This window comes from Grammomys surdaster, unplaced genomic scaffold (assembly GCF_004785775.1).
Source record: "Grammomys surdaster isolate TR1022 unplaced genomic scaffold, NIH_TR_1.0 174, whole genome shotgun sequence".
NCBI lineage: Eukaryota > Metazoa > Chordata > Mammalia > Rodentia > Muridae > Grammomys > Grammomys surdaster.
The window spans coordinates 21606207-21626272 of record NW_021604622.1 but is presented as its reverse complement, the minus strand read 5'-3'; the positions used below and the strand labels follow the sequence as shown (position 1 = coordinate 21626272).

The 20066-nt window shown below is 40.3% G+C and overlaps 1 protein-coding gene across 1 annotated transcript in view; it reads right to left on the bottom strand.

Annotated features, from left to right (window-relative positions):
- Dnah5 (dynein axonemal heavy chain 5) overlaps positions 1–20066 on the bottom strand; it is a 237302-nt gene that overhangs the window by 169249 nt on the left and 47987 nt on the right. Inside the window, exons 16-22 of the mRNA XM_028767581.1 lie at positions 19419–19590; positions 15283–15428; positions 9822–9987; positions 9143–9376; positions 7496–7686; positions 7317–7404; positions 528–661 (exon numbers count right to left, since the gene is read on the bottom strand). Coding sequence (XP_028623414.1) covers positions 528–661; positions 7317–7404; positions 7496–7686; positions 9143–9376; positions 9822–9987; positions 15283–15428; positions 19419–19590 — 1131 coding nt within the window. The remainder of the gene's footprint in view (positions 1–527; positions 662–7316; positions 7405–7495; positions 7687–9142; positions 9377–9821; positions 9988–15282; positions 15429–19418; positions 19591–20066) is intronic.

Here is a 20066-nt window from a genome sequence, read left to right as displayed (position 1 = left end):
GAGCCTCTGGTTGAGTGAGAAACTCTCAAGAATAAGGTGGGAAGCAATGAAGGAGGCCACAGTAACCTCTGACCTCTACATGTGCACATACAGGCAAGTGTGCCATACAAACACATGGATGGACACACACGCGTGTGTACACACACACACACACACACTGACGGCATATCTTTTCCTGTTTTACTCTTTGAAGGAGAACTGGGGAATTGTCACCTCAGTCTAAATTGTGAGTTTGAATAGAACAGATTTTTTTTAAATTAGATTCATTTATGGTAACAAAAGAGGATGAAAAACATTAACCAGAACACAAGATGAAGCAGAGAATTCACAGCTCTCTTCCCACTGCAGTCTAAATTAAAGGGTCTTTGATGAGCATGCATTCACTGTACACAGATGAGACGCCTCTGATTGCTCAGGGACACTATCAGGGGTGAAATCGGGCTGCGTGCAGGGTGAGCTTATGATGGAGTTTGTGCAAGCACACGCTGGGCAGCCCAGAGCCTGTAACTGCCTCGTGACACACATACCTTCTTTGTGGAGCTGATGACTGTGCTGAGGACAGATACTAACTTCACAATCTCTTTGTTGTCAGAAATATTCTTATAGTAATTCTGGGTTTGCACCGGAATGGGCAAGTTTACAGATGCTATCTCCAGCGTTTCTAAAGTGAAAGAGGAAAGAAAAGCATAAATGTTAATTTCACCAGTCTATAGAACATATTTTGGGGGAAAGGGGTAGGTTTCTATAATGATGAAGATATGTAAAATCTGCATAAATGCAACGACAGTCTCAACTGTTTTTGGTACTAATAATGTTAACCAAAGTGTGCAACTTCCCAAAAAGCGTTCCTTCAAGAACTGCTGGGTCTCAGTGGCGATAGCAAGGTCTGCATGCCGAGATGCGGCTGTGTGACAGCCTTAAACATTGCAGTCTTGCAATCCCAGAGATGGGAAAACCTGCAGCACAGCATTCCTTGGGGTGAGGGGGAGCGAGATTTGGGTCTCCTTGGCAAGTTCTGAAGCACTGTTACTAAGTGGCAATGACAATGACACAGAAGACTCATCAAAGGCTCTGGGACTTTTGAAGTACAGACACACACACACACACACACGCACACGCGCACGCGCACGCACACGCACACGCACACGCGCACACACACACACACACAGTGAGCATGCCCAGGAAGGAGGGGGAAATGCCCAGTCTTCATCTCTGCCTAATATTGAGACCACCATAACCATTATGTAAAGCTTGGGTGGTGTTTCTTCTCTACTGTACACAGGGTCCCTAAGCAAAGGGTGAAACTTCTGGGCTCAAATCAGTAAGGGAAATCTCCATATACTCCCCCTTCTTTTCTTCTTCTTCTTCTTCTTCTTCTTCTTCTTCTTCTTCTTCTTCTTCTTCTTCTTCTTCTTCTTCTTCTTCTCTTTCTCCTTCTCCTTCTCCTCCTCCTCCTCCTCCTCCTTCCTCCTCCTCCTTCCTCCTCCTCTTCCTTCCTCCTCTTCCTTCATCCTCCTCCTTCTCCTCTTCCTCCTTCTCCTCCTCCTCCTCTTCTTCTTCTCCTTCTTCTTCTTCCCACTGTATGTGGAAAGTATGTGCTCTTTTTTTTTAATTAGACATTTTCTTTATTTACATTTCAATTTTTATCCCCTTTCCCTGTTTCCCCTCCTGAAACCCCCCATCCTATCCCTCCTTTCCCTGCTTCTATGAGGATGCTCACCCACCTACTCCTGCCTCCCCACCCTGGCATTCCCCTACACTGGAGCATCAAGCCTTCCCAGGACCAAGGGCCTCTCCACTCACTGACGCCTGACAAGGCCATCCTCTGCTACACATGCAGCTGGAACCATGGGTCCCTCTGTGTGTACTCTTTGGTTGGTAGTTTAGTCTCGGGAGCTCTGTGGGGTCTGGTTGGTTGATATTGTTGTTCTTCCTATGGCTCCTTCAGTCCTTTCTCTAACTCCTCCATTGGAGACCACATGTTCATCCAATGGTTGGCTGCTAGCATCCACCTCTGGATTTGCCAGGCTCTGGCAGAGCCTTTCAGGACACAGTGCCTAAGGATGACATGCATAGACTCTTCTTTGCTGACCTCTAAACAGCCAGACAGTACCACAGCTGATGCTGCAAACAATACGGATTTCTACAGAATTTGTCCAGGCAGGTCAGAGCTGTCCATAAAGTTCTTCTGCTGCTTAGCTAGCTTTTGGGTTTGTTGTATTTTGTTATGTTTTTAGGGTTTTTTGGTTTGGTTTGGTTTGGTTTGGTTTGGTTTGGTTTGGTTTGGTTTGGTTTGGTTTGGTTTGGTTCGGTTCTTTTGTGCGTTGTGATTTAGCACTCCAGTTCTCTTTTTTCTATTCTAAATTTTTATTGTACCTCAATCCCAAGAGTTTCTCTTTTTTATTACTTATTATTTATTTATTTTAGTTTTAGTTATTTAATTTTTATTAATTATGCATACTTTCTCCCTCCCCAACATAGCCCAGATCCTTCCCACCTCCCTACCCACCGAACTTTATGTTCTTTCTTTCTTTTAAAAAAAAAAAAAAGGGAAGGGCTGGAGAGATGGCTCAGTGGTTAAGAGCACTGGCTCTTCTTCCTGAGGTCCTGAGTTCAATTCCCAGCAACCACATGGTGGCTCACAACCATCTGTAATGAGGTCCAATGCCCTCTTCTAGTGTGTCTGAAAACAGCTACAGTGTAGTCATGTACATAAAATAGATAAAATCTTTAAAAAAAAAACCAGAATCTAAACAACTAAGCAAAATATGCCAAAATAAGAGAAAATGTACACATACACACACACACAGTATTCATTTGGAGTTGACCAACTGCTCCTGGGCATGGGGCCTGCCCTGAATTGTGATCTATACACCCAGTGATGCTCCACTGGAGGAAACGGACTCTCCCTTTCCTGGCAGATATCAATCGCAAATAGCTTCTTGGGTAGAGACGGGACACTGTCCACTCTGTTGTCTCAGTGCTGTGACCTTGTCCGGCATGAAACCGTGCAGGCCTTGTGTCTGCTGCCACCGTCTCTTTGAGCTCACATGTGCATCATCCTGTTGTGTGATCAGAGTGACACGCTTTGTGTCATTTAAATCATTTTAAATTGAAACATGCCACAAATTCATGTACCAATTCAGCATATCCCTATTTAAATGTTTCAACTGATTTTTTTTTTCATAGAAACTAACAAGTTGATCTTAAAATTCATATAGAAATGTGGCATATCCACATTTAAGCACATCTTAAGTGAGTTTGGGAAAAATCTTAAAATGGTGCATGACTCGCACTTCCTAACTTCACCTCTCCAAGAGGAATCAGAGATAGTGGGGGTGGGGAGGTTATGTTCCTAACTCCCGTGGCCCTGCTACCACTCAAGCAGATGAGTGTGGCCGTGCATGCTCAGACAGACAGCCTCTATTATATGCCGTGGGTCACACGGAAAAGAATGTCATGAAATGGGAGGGAGCTTTGGAAAAAGAAAGGGTTTAATGGGAATGGAATGAGAAAGAATAATGAGACAGAAAAATTGAGCAAAAAATAATATAGGTGTATGAAATTGTAAAACAATAAATAAGTAGTTTTTGAAAGCTTACTACAGAGCTATAGCGGTAAAGACAATGTCACATTTGAATTAGCAAGACCTGTGATTAATGGGACAAAACCACAAGTCCAGAAATAAACATTTGGATTTACACTCGTGTTTAAGTGAGTCTCAACACAGGTCTTAAGAAAATCCAATTATAGAATAAATGGTTTCTTAGCTTAACTGTGGTGTTACAAGTATACACCCACATTGAAAATAATGACTTTCAACTCCAACGTCACTGAAAGTGAATCATGGACTGAAACGCAAATGCTAAGCTGTGCAACTTTAATAGAATACAAAGCTCCCCGACCTTATACCAAGCAACTGTTTCTTAGACACACGATAAAAATACAGCTGAGTGGAACTTAAGACTCAGCTTTGATTTTCCGAAAGCTATCAATAAGAAACTGAGCAAAATCTGTAATGTAACAAAAAATTTTATAATTTTATTGAGAACATTAAAAAGTCTTACAGGTATTTGAATAAGTTACCCAATGTTTAAGAACATGAAAAAATTACATATTGCTCCAAATAATGCACAAATCACCAGAAACCACAAGAAAGGGTGCTGAGCATCACTCGTCATTGTAGAAATTCACACTAAAGCTACAATGAGACATGGCTCTGCACCTGGGAAAATGGCTATAGACAAAAGGCAGGCAAGAATGTGATCAGTGACAATGGAGAGAAAAAGCCAGTGGGAGGAGCAAAGGATGTTATTATACCTTCCAAAGGTTGCATGGTATTTCTTTCAATATTAAACATAATAAACTCACTATATGCCCAGAAACCCTACGTGTCAGTCCATTCCGAGAGAAACAAAAGCATTTCCACATAAAATCTTGGGGTTAGAAAGTGGCTCCTTTGGTAAAATGTGTACCACTTGCACATGAGGACCTGAGTTTGTAGCCTCCTCATCCCTACCAGCTCTGGGTGTGCAGCATGCATGTGTAACCCAGCACTGGGTGGGATGAGGGAACAGGCGGATCCCTAAAACATTCTGACCAGGCAGTTTAGGCAGTTGATGGTCCCCAGGATCAGTAAGAGACCTTATCTCAGAACATAAGACGCAGTGCAATTGAGGAAGACACCCAATATCAGCTTCTGACTTCCACAAGTGCACGTACATTCATTAACAGACAAACACATGCATACACACGAGAACATGCATAATAAACACAAGCATAGCTACGTATTTACTAGAATTCTTAATGATAGTGGAAAATGGAAACAATCTAACAGTTCGCTAACTTACTAATGCATAAATATAATATAGTTGATCTCTACTGTGAAGTACAACTCAGTGATAAAAAGAATGGATATCATGTGCCCGCAATCCTAGCACTCAGAAGGTAGGAGTGGAAGAATCTTGACCTCAGGAGTAGCCTGAGCTACCTAACCAGTTCAACGCCAGCCTAAGCTATTGTAAGTTTCTCTCTCAAGCAAACAAACCTAAGAATGAAGCCAGTAGCACAGCACTTGCCTGACATGTGCAGGACCTGGGGTCCCATCTACGATGCAACAATAAGAAAAATGTGACACAAATGCTATACACTGATGAAAATGAAAATACCATGACGATGGGGAAAAAGAGTCACAGAATCCCACACATAGAATGCTCGCTCACTAGGGATGGGACAAAGATCAGTGGCTTCCCAGGGATGAGCAGAACGAGAAAAAAATGAATGCTAATTGGTGCAGGGGTTCCTCCTGAGATAATAAAAATGTTCTAAAATTATACAATGACAATACTCAGAGTATACAAAACAACACATCACACCCATCACACACACACACACACACACACACACACACACACTAATAAACCCTCTGAACTGTACAGTTAAAGACAGGCTGCAGTCTGTTGCTTCGGTTCTCTGGTCATGTTTTCAGTACATAGTTTTTTTTTCTTCTCAGGCTGTGATTCTGAAAAGAATAAACCTTTTTTTGAGACCCCTAGCATATAGAGACTGAAGCCAGGCCATCTGTGCTCCAGGAACTTAGCCGACCACAAAAGGGCGGAACCATGAATTCAGGTCATCTGGTTCATAGGCTCTGGGCTCTGGGTTCCAGGAACTGGCTGACTACAGTCATCTGGGCTGTTCCAAGGACTGGCTGGCCACATGATAGATGATTAAACAAGATTAAATTCTTGTAAAAAAATAAGTACACAAGGTGTGTTTCCCACATGATTGAATGGGCTGGGGACCTTCCACTGTTTTTATGATACTGTCTGCTGATGTTTTTATGATTCCCCCTCACCCCCTGGACTGTAACCCCCTGGTTTGTGGTTTTCTCCTTTAAATACTCTTCTCCCTCTGGCCTCAAGGTCGACACTCCTCTTGTGAGTCTCGACCTCAGCCGGCTGATATCCCGAAATAACGCCTTTTGCAGTTTGCAGCAAGTTTAGTCTCTTGTGAGTTTTCTGGGGGGCCGTGAATTCCCACGACTTGAGCGAGGGTGTCCCCTCGCCGGGGTCTTTCAATTTATGATTAAACATAGTCTCTGTAGAAGACTCTGAATTCTAAAGCAATGTTTCCAGATTAAATTGAAGCTAATACCATAATATCAGGACTGTTTTATATCTGATTCATGGTTTAGTTGTATGTATGTATTAGGGGGTGGTCACGTGCACATGAGTGAAGTTGCCGACAGAAGCCCAAACAGGGTGTCAGATGCCCTGGAGCTGGAGATGCAAATGGTCGTGAACCACCAGAAAGGGGTGCTTGGAACCAGACTCAGGTCTGCAGCAAGAGCTGTATCTATCCCTAGACAATGAGCCATCTATCCAGCTCCAGATAGTGCTTTTCAGCTTAAGCTAAAAAAATAATTAATTAACTAATTAATTAATTAATTATGGGAATGTATTTTCAGATCTTTCTACCTTCCTCATTGGGGCTATTTCAAAGAGGTACTGGCTTCAGTTTCTTGAAGTCATTTTATCGTCTCAAGGGAGAGCAACAGCAACAAGATTATACTGTGTCTGCTTGCCACAGTGCTGACCAAAAGGGAGTGTGAGGGCTGAAGAGGACATCTGGTATCATTAGCAACATGTATGGCTAATGCTCCCCAATTTTAGAGACTACAAATGAAAGCCGCAGGATGCACAGCAGCACACAGGATGTGTTAACAAAACAGAACTCACAATAGGTCAAAAACGTCTGTAACATGCCAGGAAAGACTCGCTGTGGTGAAAACCAGTGAAGTGAAACGCATATCCTGTCTTCAGCTATTAATAGGTCAGATCAGACTTCAGTGACTCACCAGCAGTTGTGACAGATGCAACAGAAGCAGGAGATAACGTGACACTGAGGAATCAGTATGTGGATGTTAACGTTTTTAAACCCAAAACAGGCTCAAAGATTAATACACTTATTGAACATGATTTGAAAACTGCATATGGCACAGAAGATACTAGAGATCTCTGTGAAAATGCGACTTGCAAGGGTGATGTTTTAAAATTTGGGAGCATGGCTCAGCAATTAAGAGCCCTTGCTCTTCTTGCAAATGACCCCAGGTCAGTTCCCAGCATACTATAGCAGGTGACTCACAACAGCCTGTGACTCCAGCTCCCTCTTCTGGCCTCTATGAGTATCTGCATGTACACACACACACACACACACACACACACACACACACACGCACGAGAGAGAAAGAGAGAGAGAGAGAGAGAGAGAGAGAGAGAGACTTTCAATCTTTAAAACCTTTAAAGCATACCTACCTTGATGTTCAATTTCCTCCACCTCAGCATCAGAATCACTGTCTTCATTGTTCTGCATGGCAGCCATTTTTCTTTCATGTATCTTTTTCTAGAATGGAAAAAAAAAGAAGCTTTCCAATTTTGTCCCAACTTAACGAATAGCAGCTTCCAAATGAATCAATATTTCATATTCTACCAACCTTGGGCAACAGCTTGCTGCTCCACTGTCTAACCCCCTTGGGGACATTGATGATACATTCCACTGCTTTGTTCAGTGTCTGCTGTATGTCTTCCAGGGCAGGAGTCATAGCAATGTTGGGAATGGCCAGGGTGACATTTGCCCGGAAAATGGGGAGATGGTTCTGTTTTGCCTTGGACAGATTGCTACTGTCTGAATTAATGCACCATTTTTAGTTGAAAATGGAATATACTTAATAGGCTCTGTCAAAATTAAGGCATACATAATACATATGTACTTGGACAAACATTTGTCAAACCGATGAGTGCATGGATATTTTAAGATCTAGTTTTGCTCAACATAACAGTGATTTACTGGATCCTAGGCCACTCTGCTGATCGTACCTTGCTGGTACAGCTCCAGAAAAAGGAAACTTTCAATTTAAGAATCAGGATTAAATATAAAGTCTTAACTAAGATGTTAAAACTGACAGTGGCAAGCAAAGTCATGCCAACAATGAGTTTAACTCAGAGGAAGCAAACAAGAAATAAAGAACAAGTACTATAATAAATGAAAGTTAAAACAAGCAACTTTTGGAATTTTAAATAAAATACCTTCCACAATGAATATATTCCAAACTTTGGAGCAGTTTCATATGCAGGGAAAACATGTAAATGTAACTCATTATCTATAATAAAGAGGCTTTTAAGGTTGGCTATAGACACAGGTTTAAGTATTCAGTCAGAGGTGCAAATGTGTGCGCATGTGCACATGCACATAATTTTATATAGTTGAAGATACCTGCAATGCACAAAGCTATGCGATGGTTATGATTTAATGTATTAACAAAGGGCCAACATTTGATGAATCCTTTCCTTAGACACAAGGGAAGAACTGTCTTTCATTATGAAGTAAAACAAAGCCACACCCCAGAACATTCTTTCGCAGACTCGGCTTTCTTTCATCCACTTTAAATTCAATAGTGTGCTCCCCTTTCCTTACAAATCGTCCACACAGATAAGATTTTATTATCCTATTTTGTCTCAATTAGTTACTATTTCCTTCTCTACTATTCTTAACTTAGATTTTTAACTTCAGAATACCCCTACCATTTTGCGGGGCTTTGGAGCACAAGTAGAAAAGCCAAAGCCTTATTCTGAGCACTGCGAAGAAAAAAAAAAAAAGGCATTCAGAATGAAACGCTGAAGTATCTTGGAAGTAGTAACATGAATTCTGATTTTAAATGGATGATATCAGTCTCTTATCATTAATAAGACTGGTTAATAATAAGATTGGTTAAGAATTTTCCACTGACAATTCATTTTTTTTCTCTCTTGGATTCAATAATTTTCTTTATGCCTTTGTCTTATTACAGGAAAATTTTTAATTATGTTGATTTTTTCTGTGTCATCAGTATTCCAGTAATCTTGGCAAACTAATCCTTCTGGGCCCTGGGTGTCTCAGTTTTAACACAGATGATGAGAGGATCCACGTCAAAGAATTTTCTGGGATGACCATAGTTCATGCTGCTTACAGTTATAAGGAAGTGTCCAGTGAATGGCAGAGTGTTTTAAATTATTTAAATCTAATAGAAATGTCCAACACAACACACACACACACACACACCTTCTACCTAACTAACCAATAGGCAAATTGTGCAAGATCATACCCCGGAAGTTAATCATGTGGGAGAAATGAATGCGTCTGCGAATGGCCTCAAGTGTATTCCTGGTCACTTTCAAAAGCGCATCTGTGTTTTGGTGGTTAAAATGAGAGAGCAGCTCACAGGCTTCCTCTAACACCTCAGTTTCTTTCTTCTTTCTTGCAGTTGCTGTCAAAGGCAGAGGACTAGCCCCAGCATTAAAGGAAGATGCCAAGGCCTCAGAATGCCCTTCTCTTCTTCCTGAGAGAGAGATCGATCCATTACATTACAGGGAGAAAATTAAGATAAATTACATGCAAGCTCAATATCAGTTAGATCACGGAAGAATAGGAGATTGTCTCCATGAGAAAACAGTCATTAACAGATCCAGGAATATAGGTTAAAAGTTACACTGGGCCTCAATGACCTGTGTCCTAGTGTGTCCTCTCCCAACACTAGCCCTAAAAACTATTGGAAATAATATCTTCCCCCTCCTCTCTGTAGGGAAAAGTTTGTATAGTCTGACACAAAATATTTAGGATAAGCAACCAAGCCATTTGTACAGAATCATAGTTTCAGACTCATAAATATCAGTATAAAATTGAGGTAGTGTTTATAGACGTATAAAACTGATTGCTGTATAGAAAATTAAATTTTAGTTTTCAGCGAATATCCTGGAAACAGAAAAGGCTCCGTCTTCTCTCACCTGAAGCGTCTCCGTTAGGACTCGTGTTCTCATGGCAGACGTTTTCAGTTGCTTCTTCTTCGGGTGGGACGTCCACATCCAGTAACATGTTTATTAGTTCATTGACGGCCTCCTCCACTAGGGAGCTTTTAAAATGGAGTATCTGCGCACCGTTCACACAGAGATCCTAACAGCAAGAAGAACAAACGATGACAGTCACACGTCTTTATCTAGCCTTTGAAAGTTCATCAGGAAGAGCAGAACGAGCACTGACTTAGCCTTTAACTGACACTTTAGCTTCAGTGATGGCTTGGCACTGTGGTGGTTAATCTCAATTGTCAGTTAGAGATCTAAAGTAAGGATATCTGTCTAGAGTGGGTAGTTCCATTCCCTAGGCTTGACTCCTATACTATGTAAAAATGAATGCCATGAGCTGAACATAAACACTCATCCCTCTTACTTCTCGACTATGAAACCAACATGGACGGCTCCCTCATGCTCTAATGCTCTGACGCCACTGCTAGGATGCACCATAACCTGGAACTTAACCCACAATGAGCCCTTTCACCCTTAAGTTGCTTTTGTAATGATATTTTGTCACAGCAACCAGGAAAGTAACTGAAACAGCCGCATAGTCCTCACTGGCCACAGCAAGATCCTGAGAAGAAAGCATTAAAGACAAAAGACCCAACTGGATCCAGGCAAACAGGACAAAGCTGCAGGATATTTTTGTTTGTTTGGTTCTTGATTTTTTGTTCTTTTTCTCCAGCATGGAAGAAGCTATTCCCAAAGCCATCAGCAGCCTCTCATCCCATGGAATTCCCATCACATGATGTGAACCTGCCCCTCACGTGATGTGAACCTGCGCTTCACATTATGTGAATCTGCTGTCTCCAGTTGTCTTCCCATCTCATCATTTCTGACAAGCCACTGCCGTGTACCTCATTTCAGATCTACACTCACTTCAGCTAGGTCGTACATTTCTCAGAAATGAAATCAGACAAATGTAACACCATGTGAAGCACTGCAGTAGATTCTGTGACAGATACATAAAGATGGGTAAACCACACGGAAGTGTCTCTTTTACCACCTACTTGAGGGAATGCATTGTCAGTGAATCACCATTTCCAAATCTATTTCAATTTACATTGATTTATGCATTGAGGCTCTAAGATGTTCATGGACTGTCCACATAGCACAGTTCATGGTTCTGACACCTCCACACTCAGCACTCTTGACTTCTACCCACCCCTCTTCTGCAGGAGATGTGACATTCTGATGCTGTTAATGAGTGGAACAAACTTTTAAACTTGGTTACACTAATATTTCCTGGAACAGACTTTTAAACTTACCCATTAACACAAAAAAAATCAAACAATAACTTCACTTAATTCAACTTCACCTAACTACAAATTTTTACCTGGTCGTATTTTGTTTTGTTTTTGAAGCCAGAAGATAGGGAGTCATACTGCGAGACGCTGGTCTATATCTATAGATGATATGACTATTATACGCATGAACTCACGGCAACTGTAGATACCTCTAGAAGACCAAGCCAGTTAGGAGAGGGAGAACCTCCTCAGGCTCCATCCCTAGCTAAGAGTTGATAGCTGCTGAGAGAGGGAGAGTCAGTTTTCCTCAAGGAGTGGGCACTGGCAGGTTGCCTGTGTCCTAGTTGATATACATCCAACATGTGTAAATGGGGGATGTTTAACTCAGTGTGTTATTTTTTAAATATTTATTTATCCTATGTATATGAATACAATGTTGCTCTCTTCAGACACACCAGAAGAAGACATCAGATCCCATTACAGATGGTTGTGAGCCACCACGTGGTTGATGGGAATTGAACTCAGGGCCTTTAGAAGAGCAGTCAGTGCTCTTAACCGCTGAGCCAGCTCTCCAGCCCATCAATGTGTTATTTTTAAAAATTACTTGAAGGGGGACCACAGGAGTTTGAAGAAAAAAGCAGGCATAGATGTGATTAAGATACATTACGCACATGTATGAAATTTTCTAAGAATAAATTTAAAATACTTTGTGTAATTGAGTGTACTCCGTGTGATAGTATATGCAAGTGCTAGGGGCAGTGTCCAGAACTAAGGAAGTCTTTAAGACTTCTAGCAAATGACATTCAACCAGGGAGCCCATTTCCCAAACTTGTTTCCCTCATTCTAAATCAATTGTTCTCAAAGAGACTCTTAATATTTTTTAAATTATTTTTGAGTCACTTGACTCTATGCTGGAGAAGCTCAAAATGGACCATATCATCTCCCCTTCCCAAGGTCAGCTCTCCCACAAAAGAAATCCTCAGTTGAAGTCCTTACAGTTACTTATGTCTGCCCAGCAGCAGGAGCATGTATTTGAAATCCTAAAATTCCCTTCTACTGTGTGTTTTGGAAAGCAACTCTCAATGATTAATACTATTGTTCCAAGATTATCAAAGCCCTCAACTCTTAAGAGAAGACATACTTATAAAAGTGCAAACAACGTAAAAATTAATAAAACAGAACAAACAGAATAAGGACAATGTAATGATGCACTCATCCAAATGTTCCTACATCAAACAAAACCAAGGATGCTCCCTTCTGCACCTGCCACTCTCAGTGCCCATCTCCACGATGACAACAGGCATAAGAAGTGTCCAAAGGCTCTGGCTTTGAGTCCCACTATTCCCTTCTTTACTAAGCAGCTCGCATGGAAAGAGAAAAGCCCAGGAGATTCTAACTACAAGAACTATAAGCAGCTAAGCAATGAAGAGAGCAGGAGAAATAGTCTTTCCCAGGAAGAGCACATCAACTGGTTACCTGAAACGAAATGGTTAGCCTTAAAACATATATATAAGAAACATTATACATATTGAGCAGGCTATATTTACATAGTTAGGAATATATACGTATAAATATATGCATGTATGTATGGAACAATTAATGAAAAGGGAGCCACGAACCTGAAAGAGAACAAGAAGGAATGTCTAGAAGTATTTGAAGTGAGAAAAGGAATGAGAAAATGATGTAATTTTATCACATTCTCAAAAGCAAAAGAATTAAGAATTTAAAAACAGCCAGTCAGTGGTGGCGCACGCCTTTAATCCCAGCACTTGGGAGGCAGAGGCAGGTAGATTTCTGAGTTCGAGGCCAGCCTGGTCTACAGAGTGAGTTCCAGGACATCGAGGGCTACACAGAGAAACCCTGTCTCAAAAACAAACAAACAAACAAACAAAAAAATAAGAATTTAAAAACAATTGATGCATAAAAGAAAAAATAAAACTATAAAACAAACAACTTGTAGAAATGAGTCAACCGAAAGCACTTACTTATACAGGTAATCACAATACATATTAATTTAGATATATGATTTTTGCTATTCAAACTAAAATTAATAAATTGTAATAAACAGTATTTGTCAGAGGGTAGTGAAATTGATACCACTGTATCATGGCCTTATACATTGGTATTGTTCTTTGAAAAACAATTTGTCTCTAACTATAAAGAGTTGTGAAATGAAACTAAACAATATGACACCATAATCCTATTTGGAGGCAATGGTCCTGAAGACCAAAAAAAAATTATTATACATCTATATTTATTACAGCTCTTGGCAACATTGACAATTTTGGAAGCCATTCAATGTCTAATAGTAAGAAGCAATATATATCACCTCAATAAAATGTTACGAAGGTATCATTTGCGTGCTACCTGTGAAAGCCAAATAGTGACATGAAAAAAAGATATATATTTATTGCAAAGAAATACTAGATAAGAGGAAAAGCATAAAAGCAGTATGCAAGCCCGCTATGAGTACAGTGAGAATAGTGAAAAAAAATCATAAAACCAAGGGTGATATGACTGGTATAAATGCTAATTTCTCTATTTTTAAAATCTAAAACTTGATGTATATCACAGGGCTGACTGATATCTCTTATGATGAGGAGGGAACTTAAAAATCAGCAGGAAAAAAAATTTAAAAATCATTGTGAGAAGGGCAAACAGAATTCTAAGATGTGGACAACCTTAATATAGATTGAGGTTTACCAAATACACACAAAAGGTTTTCACACCAAATGCTTGGTCCTCTTAAAGGGTTACCTCTGAGCATGAAACCCTCCCCTTCCAAAGAAGTCAGATTCAGGTGGGTTCTCACTGTTGACTGGCTGAGAAACATGAGTTCTGTGACTAGAATACTTCTGTAAAGAACACAGTTTATACCAAAAATACTCGATTCTGTCTAAGACTCTGAGCTTTTTCATGTAATGCAGAGTGTGTCATGGTGACAGAAGCCAATAAAAACTCACAGCATTGGGGGCAGAGGGAGTGGCTCGGTGGATGAGAAGGCTTGTTGATCTTCCAGAGTTCAGAGTTCAGGCCAAGAGAGGACATAAGAGTTCAGCTCCAGAAACCTGATGCCCTCTTCTGGCCTCTTGTGTGTAACACACACACACACACACACACACACACACACACACGTGCAGATAATATAAAAATAAAATTTAAATTCTTTTAAAAAAGAACTTTGAGTGTCAAGCAGTCAAGCATTGAACTTCCCTGGACAAAACGTTTGCGAGTGGATTGCTGCAGTTTCATTGTTGACAGGTGAGTGAAAAGAGTTCTCCACGAGTCCTCACCAGAAAGAGAAAGGTTGTGCCAGGCTTCCCCCACACTCTACCTGCCTGCTGCCTCATCTGACTGTGGCTGTCATTCTGTCTTGGTGATAAGTCCTATCTCTAGTGTAGCCACAAGCTGACAGGGACATAATGGGTCATCCAGTAAGCACTACTGGCCAACAACATTAAAGCCATCATTGAAGAATTCCTATCACCAGAATACCCACAGGGAATGTTATAAATGAGGCCAACGATTACCAAAAGACATAGAGTCTCTCTGACAGTAGCTTGGTCCTGATATAGGAAGAAAGCACCTCATTTGCAAGGATGCTTGGGAAACAATTGAGACTTTCTGAGGGGTTTATTATCGTATATTGATATGTGATAAACCTGTAAGTATAGTCTCTGCCCTAAGTAGTTTAAACACAAGCCTCTGATATTTGCCAGCTTTCCTGGGAATAACTACAGATCTCTATGCTACAAAATACTAATTTTGAAACAGCTCCTTGGAGGCGCTTGAGGAAGACAGCTTACCCAGAAGCCGCCCCTGGCTATGTCATAATTAACCCTTGCTTACTGAAGCTCTTCTAAAAAGGAAAAAAAATACCTCTGACCTTCATAAAAATGTGGGAAATTTAGAAATGTATGCCACAGCAATGCCCCCTCTGGCAGATCTGAAAGAAAGTCAATTATCAGCAGCTGCTTAGATAACATTTTCTTTATCTTCATTTTGTCAGATGGTTCTACATCTGAACCACTTCTATCATAGAGCAGAAGAGAATTTTTTTAAATTCCTAATTTATGCTTCAAATATTCCTTTTATGTTTTAAAACCTTAATTCAAGAAAGTGTTTTTTTTTTAAATCAGTCATCTGATAACCTTTGTCATTTGGAGGAATTCTTCACAAGTCAGGGGGTCATCCTGAGGGAGCTGACAGAGTGCCACACTGCACATTTCCTCCAGGACGGCGTGGATGCGGAACTCAATCAAGTCATTGACTCGGTCCAGCAGGAGCTCCAGGTCCTCTTTGGGAAAAACAAAATGATGACAGATTAGGTGAAGCATTTCCTTAGACATGGACACATGATTGGATGATAGCAGGAATGTTGGGGTTAAAGATGCTTGGGTTATACATGTCTGTCTTAGTTACTCTTCTGTTATTATAAAAGGACACCATGACCACAACTTATAGAAGAAAGTGTTTAATGGGGGCCTTCTTACAGTTTCAGAGAGTGAGTTGCTGACTATCGTGGTGGGAAACATGGGGAAAAGGTAGTCAGGAATAATGGTGGAGCAGTAGCTAAGGGCTTATATATTACACAACCTTCAGTCAGAGGGAGGCAGAGAAAGCATGCTGGGAATGACATGGGTTTTTGAAACCTCAAAGCCTAGCCTCGATGACATACCTCCAAAAAAGGTCACATTTTCTAATCCTTCCCAAACAGTTCCACCAACTAGGGACAAAGCATTCAACTGTACAAGCTTATGAGGGTCATTCTTATTAAAAGCAACACAGTGTCCTTGGTACTTTATACATGTTACACATGTGGCTATTGTAGACTGTTCCTCCTTTAACAGTTCCCAGCTTTCCAGTCTGCCAGGCTCTGATTCATCTTCCCAGGAGGGCACCAGTGACAGTGTAGAGAGTGGTCCCTGGTCCTAGATTTCCTATGGCCTCATCTTGCTGCTCTTGTGTCTGCTCCTTTGATAATTCATGTTTCCACTGTTAAATCTTGAATATTTATGTCAGTGCCAATTCCAAATAGTGCCTTCCACAACTGCGATTGAAATGAAATTCTGCTACTTTGGACTCTTCCTTAAATCAATACCTTCACTACCTAAAGAAATACATCAATTTCGATAATTTTCAAGCTGATTCATTCAAGCAACTGTTCGAGATACCAGATGATTCTTCCTGACAAAGTTATTCAGTGCAAAATGAACCAAAACTTCTGCTTAATCGAATGCACACAACAGAAATCTTTTGTTTCCTCCTGGTTCTTCACAACATCTTCAAAGACATTTGTGAAAAGTTGAAAAAAATTCTCAAGGAGATCCGTCATTCTCTGGAAATATTACGTTACAGGACAAAAGGGACTTTGCCGCTGTATTAAGGACCTTGAGATTTGGAAACTTTTCTGGATTAGCTAGGCAGAGGTGTCATAAGGACCTTATAAAAGAAAGTTGGGAAAGGTTTATATGAGATAGAGAAGAAAGTGACCATGGATGGAGAGGGGCTGAGAGAAAACAGGTTGGCCATGATACACAGCTAGCTCTGAACATGCATGGTCATTCTCCTACAGATATACTAAGCATGTAAAATCTGAAAGGTGGTAAGGAAAGTTTGCTCTGCAGAGTTTCTGGGAAGAACCTTCTCTGAAGAGGCTTTGATTTTAGCCGTATATGACCCTTTGGATTTCTGACCCCTCTAATTGTGCTGGCTCATTTATTCCAATGAAGAATCCAACTGTTCTTGACACTTAACACAGTTTGTTTACTCTTGTCAAATCAGCTTCTCTAAGCAGCAAATTGAGACCATCACAGAAAGTCACAAATGGTCAAAGTATAGAGAACTACTGACCAGGAGGTGCTCAATGACAATGACTATATCTATAATGATGCTCAATTTTGTTCTTCATTATCTTCTTTATTTAAGTTATATAAAGAAAACACAATTTAAAAGGGAGAATCAGGATATCTTTAGACCCTGTCTACTTCCCGCTAGCTAGCATCTAATAAAATATACAAATTGCTAATGCTCTGATGTTAATTCCTCTCTAGGGAAAATACTGCTAAAGACTACCTTAGCAGCTTGTTCTAATTTGATTGTGATAACTCTCACTATGAAGGCTTTATATACCTTATAAATGCCTCCTTAGAGATTTTAGCTCATTTACTCTTGTTATATTTCCTACGGAGAGATACTTTGGAAAGAATATTGGCTTAGAGGCAAAGAAAGTCATCTTTATTGCTTCTATCTGTTCAACACTATTTATTAACCATTTGGCATCTCTGGATTGGTCCTTTCTAATCTTTAAATTGAGGATTCTTTTTAATACTGCTGCACAGCTTTCTCCATCCTCCTAATGCTATATGGTTATCTAATTGTGCACCTTTCCGTATCCCGTTGCAAGCTGTAGTGAGCCTAAAATACACTTCATTAATATGCAAAAACAACTCTTAAAATGTATCGTTGATACTAGTTCCCACTTAAGCAAGCAAAAGTGTGCAACTGTCTTAGGTAGGTTTTCTACTGCTGTGATAAAACACCACAACCAAAAGCAACTTAAGAGGACAGGGTTTATTTCATCTAAGAGCTTGTAGTTCACTATCCGGGGAACTTAAGACAGGAATCTAGATGAAGGAACTAGATGAAGCAGAAGTGATGGACTAGCTCTGCTTACTAGCTTGTTCCTCAAACATTCTTGAATAGAATGCGCCTGCTACATTTGTATATATTAAGTAGGATATAGTCATTTAGAAGGTGCAGTAAGAAACGCACTGAGAGGACAAGCTCCTGGTAATTAAAGTCATCAATAAGTCAAGTCCTTGTTCAGGGGAGACAAAGAGAGATGGAGACATAGAAAGAGAGGTAGAGACATGCAAGGATAGATGGAGACATACAAAGAGAGATGGAGACATACACAGACGGAGAATAGTATCACAGGAGTTACCTAGAAGGGAATCCCAGGAAAACGAGACCTAGAGAGGAAGTAACACGACAAAATGGATCAGGAAAAAAAGGTCAGAAAAGTGAAGAAATGGAAATTACCTAATTTGGATTCTGTAAGCATGGGATCATTTCCAACACCAGAAAAGAAACAAAAGAAATAGGCTGGGGTTTAAGCCCTTTGCAGTCAGCTTGGGAGGAAGCTGGAGTTAAATTATACTATTAGGAGACACACGTGCAATACAGAACCTCTGGTCCCAGCTATCAGCACAACAGAGGTCCTGGGAGGAAGCGGACATGAGGTAATGTAGTCAGAGCTAACTTCTTATCCTGGGCCATAAAAAGTAGGCAAAGTTGAGCCATGAAGAAGAGAGGACAGATAACACTAGTTTGGAAAAAAAAACGAATAAAAAGGTCTCTTTAAAACAAATTGTACCATTTTGTTCCAATCTGCACATCCCTGTTTACATAGGAGATCTGGAGCTAGTATGTTCTAGAAGGCACCTATGAACTCTGGGAAGTATCTCATGGAAGAGCTCACTATTGGACAGTGAGAGACTCGTGAGAAGCCTTATGTAAAGCAAACAATTCCAACTGTTTAACATTCAAAAGGACTTTTTGTGGCTTTTTTTGAACCCAGTTTTTCTTTTTGTTTTGTTTTGTTCTGTTTGTTGTTGTTTGTTTGTTTGTTTGTGGCATTCCTGGCTTATTCTGAAAAACTGGATTCAACAGAGTGCGCCATCTTAAGCGTTTTAAGCACTGCTCCCTAGTTACAGAAAACTAGTGCTTGCTTAAACTTTTCTCATTCAGAATGCCCTGTCCTTCAGCACGCTGCTGCATCCAAACCCAGATCCCCCAACCTGCTGAGGAGTCTGCAAGAAAGCTCAGTGGTAGAGCATTTGTCTACTGTATGCACACAGAGCTCCGAGTCTGACCTAACACATAAGGATAATGAGGAAAATTAGGAAGAGCAGGAAATAAAAGGAGAGACAGGTGGTAAAAGGAGGCAGAAAGATTTTAAACAGAAAAAAGAAAACAATTTGAATAAACTAATCCATTAGTACAGAAGTTAACCGGCCTTAAAAATCATTTGGATACTAAAAATAGCAATAAGAATCAACAAAATTATATGGATAACCTCTGGGAATAAAATTAAATAATGAATATTTAGAGTTTCTAAGAAAATTCTGAACTCCTTATACTTAGCTGTTGTTCACTGTAGAAGTTTTGAGCCTTATTTTTCATTTCATTAATTATAATGGCATATTTAGTAACAAATTATCCAGTAGGCAATAAGAACTGAGCTCTTAAGGCTGAGAAATGAAGAGCATGTAGACAGACTCACTGATCTTTGCAAAGGCGTTTTCTAAATAGGCCCCAATATTCAGGGACGTCCAAGTGAGGACAGCCAGGCCAGGCTGGAGGGCTTCATCCACTCTCGCCAAGTGCAGGAGCATCAGCTGCTCAACGGCAGGAGGCATTTTTGACTTCACTCTCTGGTATTCAGACAGCATCATCTGCAATGGGATGTGATTAAATAGCCGGCTTCCCTGTCAATTTTAATATCTATCAGTATTGTTATCTAAGAGAGATAACTTTTTGGTTTTGGTCAAACTATTGTGATCTAACATCCTGGCGGGGAGAATGTTGCAAACAAAATAAAACATGATAAGTATTTTCTCTACACCCACCAAATCCTAACCCAGTTAAGTTAAAATTCAGAATCAAAAAGAAATTGAGGATCATTTCTTGACACCTACCCAGCCCAAACCAGAGAAAGGTCAAATAACTTTTCTAAACTATATGAAGTTACAGAACAGTAAGTCTATCTGTGCCTCAGTGGGCTTGCTCATTCTGTTTTTATGGGAACAAGGTACATCCTGCTCTTTGAGCATCTCCTGTAGACCAAATTCACCATGAAAGCCGTTGCTAGACAGAACTATCAACTAAATGTTGATACGAGGCCCATAAAGCAGAGGAATAGTCAAGAATC